The 17,940-nt window shown below is 41.3% G+C and overlaps 1 protein-coding gene across 1 annotated transcript in view; it reads right to left on the reverse strand.

Annotated features, from left to right (window-relative positions):
* Nucleotides 1-17,940, reverse strand: part of asah2 (N-acylsphingosine amidohydrolase 2) — a 93,392-nt gene that overhangs the window by 58,266 nt on the left and 17,186 nt on the right. Inside the window, exons 4-8 of the mRNA XM_063071607.1 lie at nt 15,410-15,559; nt 12,303-12,479; nt 5,595-5,722; nt 3,441-3,518; nt 735-855 (exon numbers count right to left, since the gene is read on the reverse strand). Of these exons, the coding sequence (XP_062927677.1) occupies nt 735-855; nt 3,441-3,518; nt 5,595-5,722; nt 12,303-12,479; nt 15,410-15,559 (654 nt within the window). The remainder of the gene's footprint in view (nt 1-734; nt 856-3,440; nt 3,519-5,594; nt 5,723-12,302; nt 12,480-15,409; nt 15,560-17,940) is intronic.

Genomic DNA, 17,940 nt, shown 5'->3' on the forward strand with positions numbered 1-17,940 from the left:
TCTAGCACTTGATCCTTAGCCCTCTATGCATAGGCAATTCAAGTACCTACAGTATCCAGACATTTCTTCAATGCCAACAGTGCTTCTGTCTCCATCAGTCTCTCATGCGGTGTATTCAAGGTACTCACCTCCCTTTGAAAGGAAAGGTTCCTCTCTAACTCTCTTGCCTAAATCCATATCCTCAAGGTTTACATTTTATTCCAGCCAAACTTATCAATGCCCCGCATCATTTTATATACTTCAACCAGTCCTTCTCTTAACTTTTTCTACTTCAGCGAAAATGGACCTAGCCTCTCTAATCTCTCCTCATAACTGAAATTCTCCATTGAAGATGAATCTCCTCTACAACTTCTGCAGTATTCTCACGACTTCCCTGTACTGTGGTGACCACAAATGCATGCAGTCCTTATCTTGAGATGGCAGCAAGATAGTCTCTTTATTTGTGGGATAAATATCGGGTAACTTCTTTCTTCTTTTGTGAAATGATTCCATCAAATGTTTAATACCACCTGTAAGGACGAACAATGGCTTGGTTTTACATCTCATACGAAACATGGCATCTTCTTCTGTTGTGGAGGATCAGCCTAGGCGTTAGGGTGAAATCTCAGCACTGGAACTTGATATAAATTCCAGAGTGGCGGTCACAACTCTGAGCAGTTGACAGTGTCTCTATCTGTAGTATAAAGACGAGAGACAGACTTACTCAAGTATTAACTCTCTCTTGGAGTACTGACCTCCTCAGGCAAACAGCCCACATTCTTGTCTTGCTCAAACAGGTATGAAGCATATCCCATGTTGTCACTGCTAACCAGATGGTTGGTGTTGTTCATGCTGACTGGGTGAACAGCAAACCAGCTACAACAAGGCAGAAGGGAGAAAAGGATGATTTTTCAAAATGAGTAACGAGTCGGCATTGCTAAAAAATTGTGGATTGGAACTTCCAACTGAGATTTGAAAGGCAAAAACAAATATCATTAGTCCTCACTTATCTAGATACTTTCCCAAAATATCAATGATATATCTCAATGAAGCAGAGAAGAGAATGCGTCCATTAATTAAAAGGAACAGAATTTAGAAACAAAACAGCAAAATATCATTATAAAATCTTTCATCACTTCAAGGCATCTCCAACCTCTTTCTAATCTATCAAGTGTCTGCTTGAAGCATTGCAAAACAGGATGTGGGTAGTTTAAAACTGCCACCGAAGCTTCAACACACTGCAACTTGTATTGAGCAGATAATCTATGTCAGTAATTTATCTGAGGGCCGGATTACTGGACAGAAGACAGGGTTACTCCAATGGTCTTCTCTGGAATAAGCAGTGCCTTGACAGTTCAGCATTCCCTCAGAAGTGCACCCTCATTTCTGCAAGTGGGATTTGAATCTGCTTACTTCTAACCAGGAAGTGAGCCAAGCACAATAATGATATTTTACATTTTACTGTCAAAATGTGGAATTACAAATACGTTGTTTGCATTGCATTGGAGACACACACAAAATGCTGGAGGAACTCAGCAGGCCAGGCAGCATCTATGAAAAAAAGTCCAGTCGACGTTTTGGGCCGAGACCCTTCGGCAGTACTGGAGGGGAAAAAGATGAGGAGGAGGCTTAAAAGGTGGGGGAGGGGAGAAAGAAACACAAAGTGATAGGTGAAGCCTGAAGGGGGAGGGATGAAATAAAGAGTGGGAAGTTGATTGATGGAAGAGGTACAGGGCTGGAGAGAGGAGGAGTCTGATAGAAGAGGACATGAGGCCATGGAAGAAAGAAAAAGGGTGGGGAGCACCAGAGGGAGGGGATGGGCAAGCAAGGAGATAAGGTGAGGGGGGAAAAGGGGATGGGGAATAGTGAAGGAGAGGGGTGGGGGGCACACTCAGGTTGGAGGAACAACACCTTATATTCCGTCTGGGTAGCCTCCAAACTGATGGCATGAACATTGATATCTCAAACTTCCAGTAATTGGAGGGGAGGTGGAAGATGGCAAGTGAAATGTGTGGGTAGTGGTGAATGGAACAAGGCAGAGAAGGATGACAAAAATGGCTGATTGCAGGGTGGGGGTGACGGTGGTGGATGTTTGATGGCAGGAGGGGAACCTCATTGGGCTCCGCCTTGGTAGTGGAAGCCAAGAATTGATAGGCCACTGGAGATTGGAGCGAGGAATTGAAATTGTGAGCCTGGGTTAGCTGTTGCAGACAGAACACAGGTGCTCTGCAGTTCACTTGCCTAGTCTGCCATTGTAGAAGAGGCCACACCAGAAGCATCAAGAGCAGTGAATGAGTTTGGAAGAGGTTCATATGAATGTTTGCCTCACCTGGAAGGGCTGCTTACCTCCACGGATGGTGGTGAAGGACAGGATGTAGGAACAAGTGCTGCACCTCTTGCAATTGCAAGGGGAAGTGCTGGCAGTCAGGGCTGGGTGGATGGGAAGGGATGAACAAGACAGGGTGTCATGGGGGAACAGTCCCTACAGAAGGCAGAAAGGAGTGAGGAGGAAAAGATGTGGCCAGTGGTGGAATCTCATTATAGCTGGAGGAGGAAATGATGGAGAATGAGGCACTAAATATGGAGGTTGGTTGGGTAAAATTTGAGGACTAGGGGGAACTATCTCTGTCCTTGGAGGGAAGTGGGGTAAGAGCAGAATGCTTCAAGAGAGGAAATGCAAGAAAACGCTCTGACAACCAAGATAGAAGGGAAGCTATATTACTTGGAAAAAGGAGGACATTTCAGATGTCCTAGACTGGAAGGCTTCATCTTGAGAGCAGATGTAGCAGTAATGGAATACAAGGCCTGAATTTGTCTTGATGGTGTTTGTTGAGAAATTAGCTTTGGCCAGGACACCGGGAAAATTTTACTCTTCTTTGGTTAGTGCTCTGGGCCATTTTATATTTAAAAATTCACAAGAGCTCAATCAAATGCCTCATCTGCAAACAGACTTCCCGATGATGCAGAACTCCCTCAATACTTCACCAAGTATTAAACCAGACACAGCTCCTGAATCACATCACTGAGCAAAGCAAAAAGCAATCATAATTTCTTGCAAACTGATTGCTTAATTTTGTTCCCAGTCCAATATCCTGATTCGATTATTCAAATTTAATTATTGTTGTAATCAAGTCAAAGTCAAAGTAAATTTATTACCAAATTACATATATGTCACCGTATACTACCTTGAAATTCATTGTCTTGCAGACATTTACAGGAAAATAAAGAAATACAATAGAATCGGAACAAATGGCCAGTTCTTTGCACAGTTATTTGTAATTGGCTTACTATCGTCATGTGCATCAAAGTACAGTGTATAGCTTCTGTTTCCATGCTGTCCAGGCAGATGATGTCATAAATGCGTCAAGACAGTAAAATGAAAAGTGGCATACAGAATATAGTGTTACAATTACAGAGAGAGCACAGCGCAGGTAGACAAATAAAATGCCATGGTCCAGTACCTCAGAATTCCAATGGCTTGCCCATCCAGATCCTCCATTTTGAGAAGGACTAATTCTTTGTCTGTATTTGCTTTATACCTATAAAAACAAAAGTATTTAGATATTCAATGACAATATTTAAATCAGCAATCATGCAACTAAAAAATAACTTCATTCTGAATCCTTCGACAGAGAAAAATCTAAAAATAAGTTTTTGTGCGTTCCCCCCCCCCCACCCCCGCTTCTCCATCTTGTTTTCTGTAAATCATTGGCAGTTAATTCTTGAGATAATTGTCTCTTGAACAAGCTGGGCAACAGCCATGGCAAAAACTTACTATCCTCTCAGTTGGGTCAAACTACTCATAAGCAGCACAGTTTACGTTTGCGTGGCAGATTTAGAGAGGCTGTGTTTAATGTTATTTGTTTACTTTTTACTGTTTGCACGATTTGTTCTTTTTTTTGCATACTTGGTGTTTGATGGTCTTGTGTGGGGTTTTTCTTTCAACAGGCTCTATTGTGTTTCTTTGTTTCGTGGCTGCCTCCAAGAAGACTAATCTCAAGGGTAGATATTGTATATATACTTTGATAATAAATGTACTTTGAACTTTAATTATGTCTTATGAGAATAGGTACAGCGAGCTAGAACTTTTCTCTTTGGAGCAAAGGAAGATAAGTGGTGACTTGATAGAAGTGTACAAGATAATAAGAGGCGTAGATACAGTGGACAGCCGGAGACATTTTCCTCGGGTGGAAATAAGGAGGCAGAATCTTAAGGTGATTGGAAGAAAATATAAGGGAGATGTCAGAGGTAACATCCTCACAAAGAGTGGTGGGTGCATGGAATACTCTGCCAGGGATAGTGGTATTGGCAGATACATTTGGGGCATTTAAGAAACTCTTAAATAGGCACAAGGACAATAGAAAAATGAAGGGCTATTTAGGAGGGAAGGGTCAGATTGATTTTAGAGTAGGTTAACATGTCAGCACAATTTCATGGGCCAAAGGGGCTGTACTGTTCTATGTTCAAATTTCTGAAATATAAACCTACTGACAGGAAAGCTTAAAAGTGAGAGGTGCAACAAACTTAGATGAGCTTGAAAGTCGCTGGCAGAGAAATATATACTTTGTGAAATTGCATCAGTCAAGCAACACAGATTACAAGGAATAGAGCAGACTGTGAGGCCAGATCATAAGATTCCCCAGGGAGAATGGAACTAGTACACAAATGCAGTGATGAAGGTCCAGGAACAACTTGCTAGGACATTCAGTACTACAGAGACAATGAAGGTGCCAGAATTTTGACTGAACAGATTCAAGTCTCATATTGCTTAAGATATTATACGATAGGACTATGAAATAAGGCAGTGTTCCTGCATACCATTCAAGGGAAAGCACCTTATCATTTTGAAATAGACAGTTATTTGTCATCTTAAGTAAGTATGCTAACTATTCTAAGCTAGTGTATTCCTACAAGTAGCAATGAGAAAGAATGGCACATGCATGTATAACTCTTTTCACAACCAAGGAAATACTTCCAAATGTGGTTGGTATTGTAATTCAGAAAACACAGCGGCCATTTTATGTTGAAGTCCACACAAATATATTAAAGGCAATGGTTCTGCAGATACAATGGAGGCTTTTAGACAGGAACATAAACATTCAGGGGTTGGAGGAATATAGGATATTGGAGGAATGCAGACAGAAGGGATTAGTTTAATATGGCATCATACTTGGCACAGTTATCTTGGATGAAGGGCCTTTCCCTATACCGTACTGTTCTATATTTTATGTACTATTTTCCAAAGTAATTAGTTAAGAAATCTTGCATGTACTGAGTTAACTTTAAGGTATTGGAAAAAGTTGTTTGTGTACAAAATGTACCAACTCACTAGATGGAGCCAAAATTACATTTAACACTGAGTGACAGACATGATCTTAGAACAATTATTGAAAATAGAAAAGAAATTAGATCTATATATTATGATGAAGCTTCAGGAGTTTTGGAGCTTGAATTTCATTCATGTAAGCACATTGTTACAATATTTCCTAGATTAAATCAAAGTACATTTAAACTTAGAAGCATTATCCTAATGGATGCATGCATAACCCATAGCTATCTTGTTTTCTTATCAACGTTCCAGAGGCTGATACTCATTTGCTTCTCTCATATGATACCTGGCTCGTTCTTCTTTTGGGTTTTGCAAGTAAGAGTATGGGCTCCTGTTTATGTTGCTGCCTTCAATTGTTCCCTTGTTCACAAATATTTTTCCTGGTTTCAGGTTCTTGTGCGCAATGTCAATGCTCTATTAAAAGAAAAGCACATCAATATAAAGAAAAACAAAAATGCCCTCATTGCATATTTTAATGAATAATCGATATTTGTTGCAGGTCCTCAGAGTGCCCAGGAAAAGACGTTGCATCTTCGATCCTTACATTGAGAGAAAATACATTTGTAGGCCCTCAAAGTTAATCAGTTAATTCATTTTGAGAGACATAAAGGAGGAAGTCCATCTCACTTCAGAAAATACTGCACTTTAAAATAAGTTCTTGTGTGTAATTTCATTAGAATTAATTTTAAAACTTTTTATGATGGCAATTATATTCAGCTTTATCTCATTTGAAATGAGTATAAGAATTAGTAGGAAAAGAAGATCATTACAAAACAAACTTTTTCCATTTACCGTAAAACTAAATGAGGGCAATACATTTTTCCATTATCTAAGAAGAATATTTTTTCCAATCTATTCTCATAATTTTTCTGAGCGATAATAGCAAAAGATGATTAAGGAACAATTCCATTGAAGATATACTAGGCTGAGTTCTTTTAATGGGCATCTGATGTTAGAAATGCTATTGTTTTAAGTATAATAGCTTTAAATTTGATCCCTGGTCATTAGCGCTAAATGAAAAGTATTGTAGCATCAGCACATTATAGTCTGCCTTGGAGGTTCATTCCACAGAAGCCAATGACATAAATTTGGGAGGCAGGGTAGAACACTCAGCTGCAACTATATTGCATGCTTAATGTTAATGCTAGGGCATAATTTCGAGGGGAATGATTTATGAAGTTGTTACAGTCACAAATTACACGGCAATCTGAAAGGAGGGTTGACTGAGATTAAAACAAGTGCAGCCATACTCTACAGATTCCCTTCACAGGATTAAAAGGCAAGTATATCCACATAAATGTCACAGAAAAGTATTGATATAGTAATAACTGTAGATTATTGTACAGTGATCATGAATTGCCAACTATCCAGAAATGTCAGGCCATTCAACCAAAATGTAAGCATGTTCTGCTACCTGAGTAATACACACAAAATGCTGGAGGAATTTAGCGGGTCAAGCAGCATCTATGCAGGGGAATGAACAGACAATGTTTCAGGGCGAGACTCCTCATCAGGACTGGAAAGGAATTGGAAAGAAACCAAATTAAGAATATACTACAGGAGGAGGGGAAAGAGAGTACAGGCTGGCAGGTGATAGGTGAAGCTAGGTGAGGAGGAAAGGGGATGGGTGGGGGAGGGGGAAGAAGTGAGAAGTTAGGAAATGATAGGTGGAAAAGGTAAAGGTCTAAAGAAGAGTTGACTATGGAGAAAGGGTAGGAGGAGGGGGGGCACCAGAGAGAGGTGATGGGCAGGTGAGCAAAAAGAGCAGGGGTAAGAAGGAGCCAAAATAGATCATTGAAAAACAGGGAAGGGAGAGGGGGGAGAAATTACCGGAAATAAGAGACATCAGTGTTCATGCCATCAGGTTGGAAGCTACCCAGATGGAATATGAGGTGTTGCTCCTCCAACCTGAGAGTGGCCTCATCGTGGCCGTACAGCTGGCAATGGAAGGAAGAATTCTGCTTCCTGTTTGCTTCCTATATGTGCCTCCCCACATTTGAGGCACATATGTTTAAAGTCATCCATGTTTTATCCTATTTTCAAAAAATGTTACCCACCTCATCTTTAAAAATGGGCTATTCTTTTGGAAACCAAAAGAAAGACATAGAAAATCAAGGGAATTTAAATGGCTGTCGGGGTGGCACATCGATTAAATAGATAATTAATAAACAAGGATAAAAAAAAGAATCCAGGGGACAGTAGATTTACATAACACCTCTGGTGACCTCCTACTGTCCAAAGGTGCCTATCAGCCAATGAAATAATTTCAGTCTAGGCACTGGTATGATAGAAAAAGAAGTCTACAGGCAACTTGTAGAGAGAAATTCCAATGTGTATCATTATTGCAAATAAGCTATTGTAGTGATGTTGACTGATTGGAAAATATTGGACACCTGGAATGTCTGTGTTCAGTATTGAACCAGTGCCGTGGAATGGGACCTTGGTTTAACATTTCATTTGAAAGATGCACTTCTAGCAATATAATCTGCCTTCCATACTGAAATGTCAGCACAGATTTCGCTGCTCAACTCTCTCCAAGTAGAAGTTGAAACCATAACTTTGAGTGTGTTACAGTGGAGGTCCAGAGACCCAGTGTCCATGCTCTAATAATAGAAGTGATAGCTTAAATTTTCCGGTAAGGATGATCAAAATTATAAACCTAGGTGTGTTCAATATTTAGAATTATGGCTACTGTCATAAAAATTAATTCTGCTGTTTACCATTAAGGTATATTTATAAACCACCTGAAAATTCAGCAATTTTATTTCTTTTGTAAGTAGTGCTTTTTTGAGGTTTTTTTGATGTGTATTTTTACAACAGTTCTAGGTTCTCCAGAATTGTTAATTTTCAGCCAAATAGCTGGAAATGACAGGATATTAAAAGAGTTTACACTCCCTTCCTCTCCCCTCTTAATCAAATGGTATGTACATATCATTAGTGCCAACATGAAGTAAAATTCCTTCCCTATTCACTACCCTTTCTGTTCTACCCTCCTACACTTCCTGCAATCCTCCTGCTGTTGACTAAAAGCAATGGAAAGGTTTTAGGATATTATTGGAAAGATGCCATTAGGAGCGGTAGGCTAAAAAGAACATTAGGATAGAGCCCTTCCAGTTGCTATTTATCTCACTTAACTTTATAGCAATGGCATGTTACACAGTTCTTCAACTTCTTAAGCCTCTTCTGTTTTAATTGTCTTATTTTTGATGTGATTAATTCTTCAAGTCCATGTTTATATTTTATCTGCTGCAACTAGTGAAGTGTATGTTCTGTTTATTGTTCTTTGCATTAAGTTCTTACTGAGCAAATTGCCCCCTTTATGCTCTTGAACCATAAGTTACATATTTTTTAAAAATATTGCTGACGGCTGGATATATACAGTAAATTAATGATTTCTACAGTATTTATAGATAAAGTAAACAAATGATAGTCTGGGAGTTCTCAAAACTATTTCTAAAAGGGTACTCTGGTATTACCCATCAACCGTCTGGCTCTTGAATCAGAGGGGATAACTTCACTCAAATTCACTTGCCTCATCTTTGAGCTGTCCTACAACCTATGGACTCACTTTCAAGGACTCTTCATCTTATGTTTTTTTAAAAATTAATTAATTTACAGGATGTGTAAGCTAAGCTAGCATTTATTGCCCATCCCTAGATGCCCATGAGTAGGTGGTGATAAGCTGCCTTCTTGAACTGCTGCAGTCCCTGAGGTGTAGGTACACTCAGAGTGCTGCTAAGGAGAGAGTTCCATGATTTTGACCCAGTGACAAGAAGGAACACTGGTATGTTTCCAAGTCAGGATGCTGAGTTACCTGGAGAGGGATTTCCAAGTGGTGTTATTCTCATCCTTCTAGATGGTACTGGTTGTGGGTCTGGAAGGTGCTGCCTTAGGAACTTTGGTGTGTTGTTGCAGTGCATCTTGTGGATAGTACACACCTCTGCAGCTGTTCGCTGATGGTGGAAGGATTAGATGCTTGTGGAAGGGGTACCAATCAAGTGGGTTGCCTTGTACTGGATGGTGTTAAGCTTCTTGAATGTTGATGGAGCCTCACTCATCCAGGCGAGTGGCAAGTATTCCATTACACTCTTGACCTGAGCCTTGTAGATGGTGGACAGGCTTTGGGGAGTCAGGAGGTGAGTTACATGCCACAGGATTCCTAGCCTTTGACCTGCTGTGGTAGCCACGGTGTTTATATGGCCAGACTGGTTCAGCTTCCTGTCAATGGTAACCTCCAGGATGTTGATAGTAGGGGATTCAGTGATGGTGATGCCACTGAATGTCAAGTGATGATGGTTAGAATTTCTCTTGTTGAAATGGTCATTGCCTGGCACCTGAATGGCTCAAATGTTACTTGCCACTTGTCAGCCCAAGCCTGGATATTGTCCAGGTCCTGCAGCATTTGGGTATGAACTGCTTCGCTATCTGAGGAGTCACAAATGGTGCAGAACATTGTGCAGTCCTCTGCAACATCCCCACTTCTGACCTAATGATGGAAGAAAGGTCGTTGATGATGCAGCTGATGATGGTTGGTCCTAGGGAACTTTCCTGAGGAACTTCTGCAGTGATGTGCTGAGGATGAGATGATTGACCTCCAACCACCACAACCATCTTCCTTTGTGTCAGGTATGATTCCAACCAGCAGAGGGTTTTCCCCATAATTCCCATTGACTCAATTTTAGCCAGGGCATCTTGATGCCATACTCAGTCAAATGCTGCTTTGATGTTGAGGGCTATCACTCTCAGCTCACCTCTGGTATTTAGATCTTTGGCCCATGTTTGAATCAAGGAGATGATGAGGTCAGGAGCTGAGTGGTCTTGAAGGAAACCAAACTGGGCATCCGTAAGCAGGTTCTTGCTGAGTAGGCACTGCATGATAGCACTGTTGATGACCTCTTCCCTTACCTTGCTGATAATTGAGAGTAGCTGTTAGGGCAGTATTTGGCTGGGTTGGACTTGTCCTGTTTCTTACGTACAGGACATACCTGGGCAATTTTCCACATTGCTGGGTAGATGCCAGTGTTGTAGTTGTATTGGAACAGCTTGGCTAATGGTGCAACAAGTTCTGGAGCACACGTCTTGTCCTAGCATTTTACCCACTATAATTTTACATGCTGGTATTATTAGATTCTCACTAACTGTGTGACTTTTCCTTTTCGGGGTAACAAGTTCTGCTACTAAATAACTTGCTTTCTGAATTCTTTTATTGACTGTGACTTTATTAATAAAAGCTTTACTCTGTTCATTTTGAGATTCCAATAGCCATTTAAAATAATCAGTACTTTTATGTGTAATACAGTTGTGATTTGTAGTTAAGTTTCTTTTCAATTTTGCAGGAGCCATTGTTTGCCACAGACTAGGCACAATGGAATAGGACAACTTGGATCACCAGTCCATGTAAAACCCATTGATAAGTAAATTTCATTGTAAAGACTGACATTTTTTGTGTCCCTTGTTACGTAATAAGAATGAGATAATAAATAACTAAATGAGAAAACTGCAAAAATTACAAAAGCTTCACAATACGATTCACTTCTAACCTACAAAATTCACCTTTTGCAACGTTTTCAACAACAGCAAAGTGGCAGGCTGAGTTACGGCGTGTAAAAATTCCTTCTTTAGAATTAAAATTCCCCTCCAATTTTCTTCTACAGTAGAGCAGAGTCTGTTTGCTCCCGTAAGTCAGTCGGTGGTGCATCAGGGGAAGTTAGTGGTGGTAATTCGGGAGGGAGAGGCTGACATCACACCCCAAGTAGGGCGAGTCCGTTCAATGCTCGGAAAATGCACTTCACTCTCCTCATCAGCCTAATGTCCTCCCCTCCGTACAATACAGCGCTCACCAATTATCAATGGTCTCCCCATCTCACGTCAAAAACTGAGCATGGACTTAACCAAAGAAACACTGTCCCACTGCAACTGCAATACCGGGCTCAGAGACCCTCAATGAGATTGCTGATGAGGCTGCCCAGTCACTGCCGCCATGGCGAGTGCTTGCATCGCAGGTTCTGTGAAGTTCAAAAGGCGATGTTTATTTGTTTTAATCAAGATCTCTTGCAGAAGCCCTAGTGACCTCTCACAGAACCCTAGGGTTCCATGGAACCCCGATTGAGAAAATCCTGCTCTAAGGCATTTTTTTTTATCTATTTAATTTTATTGAGATACAGCACGGAATAGCTGTATCAACCGTTCAGCTGTTCAAACCATGCTGCCCAGCAATCCCACGATTTAATCCCATGGGAAGAAACCAGAGAACCTGGAGGAAGACTCAAGTGGTAACGGGGAGAACGTACAAACTCCTTACAGGCAACAGTGGGAATTGAACCCGCCTGGGTCATCTGTACTGTAAAGCTTTGTGCTAACCACTTCACTACCGTACCATGAAAATATTTTAGTTAAAAAAAAATCCATGAGCATTCAAGGAGCAACTTAGTCTTGTGATGCCCTGGGTAATATTTCTCCCTTGACGAACTCCATCAGATATCAATAGTCTGATCATTAATTCTTTTCCTGCATGAGGGACTGGTGTGGAAATAGCCACATGATCTATCACCAGAAAATGTCTTGTTTAAACAATAAACAGTGCCACGAGAGGTTTGACTTCACATAGTTCAGAATCAACTTTACCAATTATAATCACAAACACGAGGAAATCTGCAGATGCTGGAATTTCAGGCAACACACACAAAAAATGCTGGTGAACGTAGCAGGCCAGGCAGCATCTATAGGAAGAGGTACAGTCGACGTTTCGGGCCAAGACCCTTCTTACTATCTCTTCTTTCAGTTAGTCCTGACGAAGGGTCTCGGCCCGAAATGTCGACTGTACCTCCTCCTATAGATGCTGCCTGGCCTGCTGCGTTCACCAGCACTTTTTGTGTGTCTTATCAACTATAATGTCTATTAGCAAATCACTCTATCTACAAACACCACAATAAACACTCCAAATAAATTTATGCTCATTAACATGCATCAAGAGTGTGTTAGAAAACAATCTAACCTTTATTATGCCATTAATTAGGGCATTGATGGATGGTTTGATGTAGCCTTTGCTTGTGATGAGACAGAGCGTATACTGAAAATACCCAGCAGGCCCAGAATGTGTGTGAGTTCCACTCAAAACAACGTTGTCTTGTCTGTAAAGGTCCCCGTAATTGGTCTTCAGTTTTTTCAAAACCTAAAAGACTCAAAGGCATTAGTCATAAAAAACATAAATAGCAGTTGCTAAACCTATTGGTGATCTTTCTTGAACCTTAGGAAAAAGCAAAATGTGAAGATGGATTATGAGACAAGTTGAACAACTCTTATATTTAGAGCTTTCTGTAATTTGGAACCATGTGCCATTAAAGTCAAACAACAAGAAGAGCACACTGAAAGGGAAAAATCCTCAGATACTGAGAATTCAAACAGAACGTGCTGAAAATGCTCTGCAGAAAGATAGCACCTACGGGGGAGAAAGGGAGTTAGTGTTTCAGACTGCTGATGTTTCATGGGAACTCGGAAATAATTTCACTTAGAGAGAAGTGAGTGGAAAGGAAACAGAATGTTGTTGATAGAGTGGAGACCATGGGGGATTGGTGATGGTGCTGGTTGACAGAGGATGGCGAAGCTTTGTCAATCACGGCTGTTCTGTATGGAGAAGATGCATGGGATGAAAGAGAACAGGAAAAAAATGCTGCAGCTTTGAGATTCAAAGCATTGCAGTGGCTGCAAATCAAATCTAAACTGTATGAGAAGGCTAGAAATACTAAGCTCAGCATTAGTGGAGAGAGGATAAAATGGAGCTAATGAACACTATCTCACTATTCCTCTTTGGCATTATTTATTTATTTTTTTACTGTAATTTATACTTTTTTTTTGCCTGCATTGTACTGCTGACACAATACAACAAATTTTGTGGCTTACATCAGAGACAATACACTTGATCCGGATTCTGGGGATAATAGTTTTTTCCTGTGAGTTAACTAACTCTAATACAAATGGAAATGTAGGCTATCGTTGGTGAGTTCAGTGTTGAATGCTCAGGGCAGTGTTCCGCTTCGTTAGAAGATGAAATACTTTGCTTCTAAATTTATTAGTGCTTCCTCAGAGAAGTTTCAGAGACCAAAGAGAGGAAGTGTTGGGGGTGGGTGAGGGGCTGTGGTCGGATGGATAATTATAGTAACAGGCAACTGGAAGTTTAGGGATTCTCTTGTGGACTGAGTGGAGGTGTTGTGCAAAGTTTTCACCTAATCTGTGCCTGGTTTTCCCAGTTTCAAGGATTCGAATTGGTAGGAAGTGTGTGTGTAAATTGAAGAAGTGCAAGTGAACCAATGCTTCACTTGGAAGGATTGTTTAGATCAGGGGTTCCCAACTTTTTTATGCCATGGCCCAATACCATTAAGCAAGGGGTTTGCGAACCCCAGGTTGGAAACCCCTGGTTTAGACAAACAGAAGAGGTCCTGCAGGTGCTGGAAATCCTGAGCAAAACACACAAAATGCTGGAAGTACTCAGCAGGTCAGGCAGCATCTAGGGAAATGAATAAGCCGTCGACATTTCTGACCAACACCCTTCATCGGGACTGGAAAGGAGCCGGGAAGATGCCAGAATAAGAACGTGGGTGGAGGATGAGGAGGTCAAGCTAGAAGATGATCAGTGAAGCCAGGTGGGTGGGGGATGAAGTAAGAAGCTGGGAGGTGATAAGTGGAAAAGCCAAAGGGCTATAGGAGAAGGTATCTGATAGGCGAGGAGAGTGGACCATGGGAGAAAGGGTCGGAGGAGGGGCAGCAGAGGAGGTGAAAGGCGGGTGAGGAGAAGAGGTAAGAGGCCAGAGTTGGGAAGTGAAGGAGAGGGAAGGGGGAGGAGAATAACATTACTGGAAGTCAGAAAAATTGATGTTCATGCCATTAGGATGGAGGCTACCTGGAAGTGATGCTCCTCAGGTCCCTGGATGTTGAGAAAGGCAGTAGTAAAGGTGGCAGCTATTGCATCTTCTTTGATAAGACAGGACATCTTATGAGGAGAGTAGACGTTGCTGGAGACGAAAGAGAAAACTAGGGTGATATGAATATACCAATCCCTTTGGAATGCTGAAAAGGGTAGATGGAAGGAATTACAGAGACTGAAGGACTGTAATTGGGGTAGAAGGTGAGGACAAGAGCTGTGGAGATGAGAGCAGAGTGCAAATAAGACACAGTTGATAACTCAGTAAACTGAGGGAAGCCATGTTCAAGGAAGCAGGAAAACCTCTGGTGTGAACCCTGCCATCATCACTACAGAATGGAGCGGAACTGGAGAAAGCAGAACAATGGAATGAAGCCATTACAGAAAGCAGGGTAGGAAGCGATATTGTCAAGATAGTTATTCAAGCCTGCCGGCTTAGAATAGATTTTGGTCTCCAGTCTGTCTCCTGAGAAGCCAGCAAAGCGTGTGACAGTAAAGATAATGAAATTCTACGAAAACTGGGGATAAGACACAAAAACCTGAAAACATGTACCACAAGCTCAAAGACAGCTTCTATTCCACTGCTAAGACTGTCAAATATTTCTCTAGTACAATAAGATGGACTCTTGCTCAGATGGAAGGTAAGATATTCAAGCATGACAAAGTGACTTGGACCTGAAGCATCAAATCTGTTTCTATTTCCACAGGTACTGCCCGATCCATGGATTTTTCTATACAGCATTTCTTACTTATATTCAAGAAATAAAATATAGCACGGAATTTAACCCTCTCCACTTTACAGTATGGAATAATGTGACAAAAGAATTTGGTCTAAGGCTGTTTGAAAACTGATTGTTACTCTGGTATGCACCATCATAGAGAAATGAGAATGTCAACAGATCACCCCACTGCTGTTTACCCGTTGGCCTACAAGTAATTTCGGGCATTTCTAATACTGATCTGGCCTGCATGAAGACAACATAAAAGGAAGGAATGAACCCATGCCAGCAGGGGACTGCAATCTATTTTTGGAACTTAATTTCTTCCTAGCTCTTCAGAAGTAAAACTAATGAAAAGCGTGCTTACCTTTTTCAGAGCAACCTGTAATGATCCTTTAAAGGACAGCGGAACCATGGGTTATAGAATAAATTTCATAGAGGAAGTGCTTGGGAGTTGGTGCCTACCTCTAGTCTGAGCTTTTGAGATATCATTCCAATGTCAGCACTGACAAACACAACTCTCTTTGAAGTGTTGGGGTCTGCTACAATAAAAGCCCGACTGAAGAGTCGGGTATGGAGTCCTTCAGCCGTCTGCTCTGGATTGGCATATCCCATCTACAAATCAGTAAAAAATTTCAAAGTAAATTTTTTATCGAAGTCACAATATGCAACTCTGAGATTCATATTCTTGCGGGCAATCACAGTAAATAGAAACATAATCGATGAATGACCACATCCAACAGGACAGACGACAACCTATGAGTAAAAAAAAAACAATCTGTGCAAACACAAAAAAGAAGAGAAAAATAATAATAATAATAAAAAATAAATAAGCAATAATCCTGAAGTCAATAACCATCTCCTTGGTCTTGCTGACATTGAGTAAGGGGTTGTAGTTGTGGCATCACTCAGCCTGATTTTCAATCTCCCTCCTTAATGCTGATTCATCACCTTCTTTGATTCGGCTAATGACAGTGGTGCCACTGGTAAACTTAAATATACCATTGGAGTTGTGCTTAGCCTGTCCTGTGCTTAGGCAGGGTAAACACATATTTACGCCATATAAAAAATAAGCCACTGTCTTTATCTCACGTTTGTGTTAACTTCTGCTAATTGGTAATTCCAGCTCAGTGCAAAAACAAGGAGAATTCCATACATTTTCATTCCTAGTGAACTGAATTACACACATTTTAATTATGGTTGATAAATATATATGCAAATTTAGAACATAATAGAAAAATGTAAGAAATAGGAAATTAATGACATCACATTGAACCCACTGCACCACTTAGGAAGATTATGGTTGGTGTTCTACCTCATCCACCTCCCCAACCTATCACCACATGCCTTAATTTAACACAATTAATTGTAATTAAAAATAATTAAAAATCAAATTTATTAATTTAATTCAAAAATATATCAGTGTCAGCCTTGGAATGTACACAATTATTGAGTATCCGGCAGCGAAGAATTCCAAAGTTTTAGCAGTTCCAAGTGAAGAAATCATCTCAGAAATTTTGAAGAGGTGGTCACACCCAGAATACAGGCTTCGGACAGTAGATGGGTGACCACAAGGAGAGGCAAGGGGTTGAAGAAGTCAGGGCAGGGTTCCCCTGTGACCCTTCCCTTCAGCAATAAGTACTGTATACGTCTCTGGACGCTGCTGGGGGGGGGGCGGGGTTGGCAGTGGGAATGAATAGCAGCAACAGTCAGGCTGGTGGCCCTGTGGCCAGCTCTGAGGCTCAAAAGTCAGGCAGTGTGGTAGTTGTAAGGGCCTCAATAGTTAGAAGGACAAACAGGAGATACTGTGGAAGGAAAAGAGACACCAGGATGGTGTGTTGCCACCCGAGAGCTAGGGTCCAGGATGTATTAGAATGGCTGCAGGGAAGAGGTCCTACGCAATGAGTATATAGAGTTAGGAAAGAGGCTGTGAGAAGGACCTCCATGGTAGTAATCTTCAGACTACTCCCAGTGCCATGGGTTCATGAAGGTAGGATTGGGGTGATAGCACGGTAGAATGAGAGACTGAGGAGATGGTGCAGTGGACAGGTTTTCAAGATCTTGGGTCATTGGAATATTTTCTGGGGAAGGGGTGACGTGCACAAGAGGGTCAGGTTGCACCTGAATTGGAGGGAACCCATATCCCGGCAGGAGGTTGCACTGATGCCTCTTGGGGGAGTTTAAACTAGTGTTGCAGGAGGCTGGGAATTGGAGCCAGGTCAGCAGGAGAAGTATTGGAATGGAAGGTAAATGTCAGGGGAAAGTACTGAAAGGCAAAATTGAAATAACAGGTGGGTCGGATAGTTTGAAGATTGCATATTTTAAACCTGGGAGTATTATGGGTAAGGGTGAGCATGGATCAGTACATGGAACTACAATACTGTAGCCATTATTGAAACTTGTTTGTGAGGGTGGCAGGAATGGGTGATTAATCTACCAGGTTTTCCAAGTTTTAGAAAAGATAGAGCAGGAGGTAAGGGTTGGCGGGGGGGGGGGAGAAATTTCACTACTAATCAGGGACAATATCACAGCTGTACTCAGGGGAGACTTGATGGAGGGTCAGGCACTGAGTCCATTTGGGTAGAGCGCAGGAATAGGAAGGGTGCAATCTCACTGATGGGATTGCACTACAGACGCCCCAATAGCCAACTGGACATTGAGGAACAGATATGTAGGAAGGCTTCTTAAATCAACACGTGGACGATCCAATGAGAGGAGGGGCTGTTCTAGATCTGGTGTTGGGCAATGAGCCTGGCCAAGTTACTGACTTTTTCATGGATGAGTAGTTAGGGAACAGTGACCACAAATCCTTAACTTTCAGGATAGCTTTAAACTGGAGTAGGGCAAGTTATGAGGGCATTAGGCAGAAAATAAGAGGTGTTACTTGGTAATGCCTTTTTTTTTCTGGCAAATTCACATCAGACATGTGGAGACTGTTCAAAGATCAGTGTACAGGGGAGGTATATTCCTGTTTGAAGGAAGGACGGGATGGAAAT

This window comes from Mobula hypostoma, chromosome 19 (assembly GCF_963921235.1).
Source record: "Mobula hypostoma chromosome 19, sMobHyp1.1, whole genome shotgun sequence".
NCBI lineage: Eukaryota > Metazoa > Chordata > Chondrichthyes > Myliobatiformes > Myliobatidae > Mobula > Mobula hypostoma.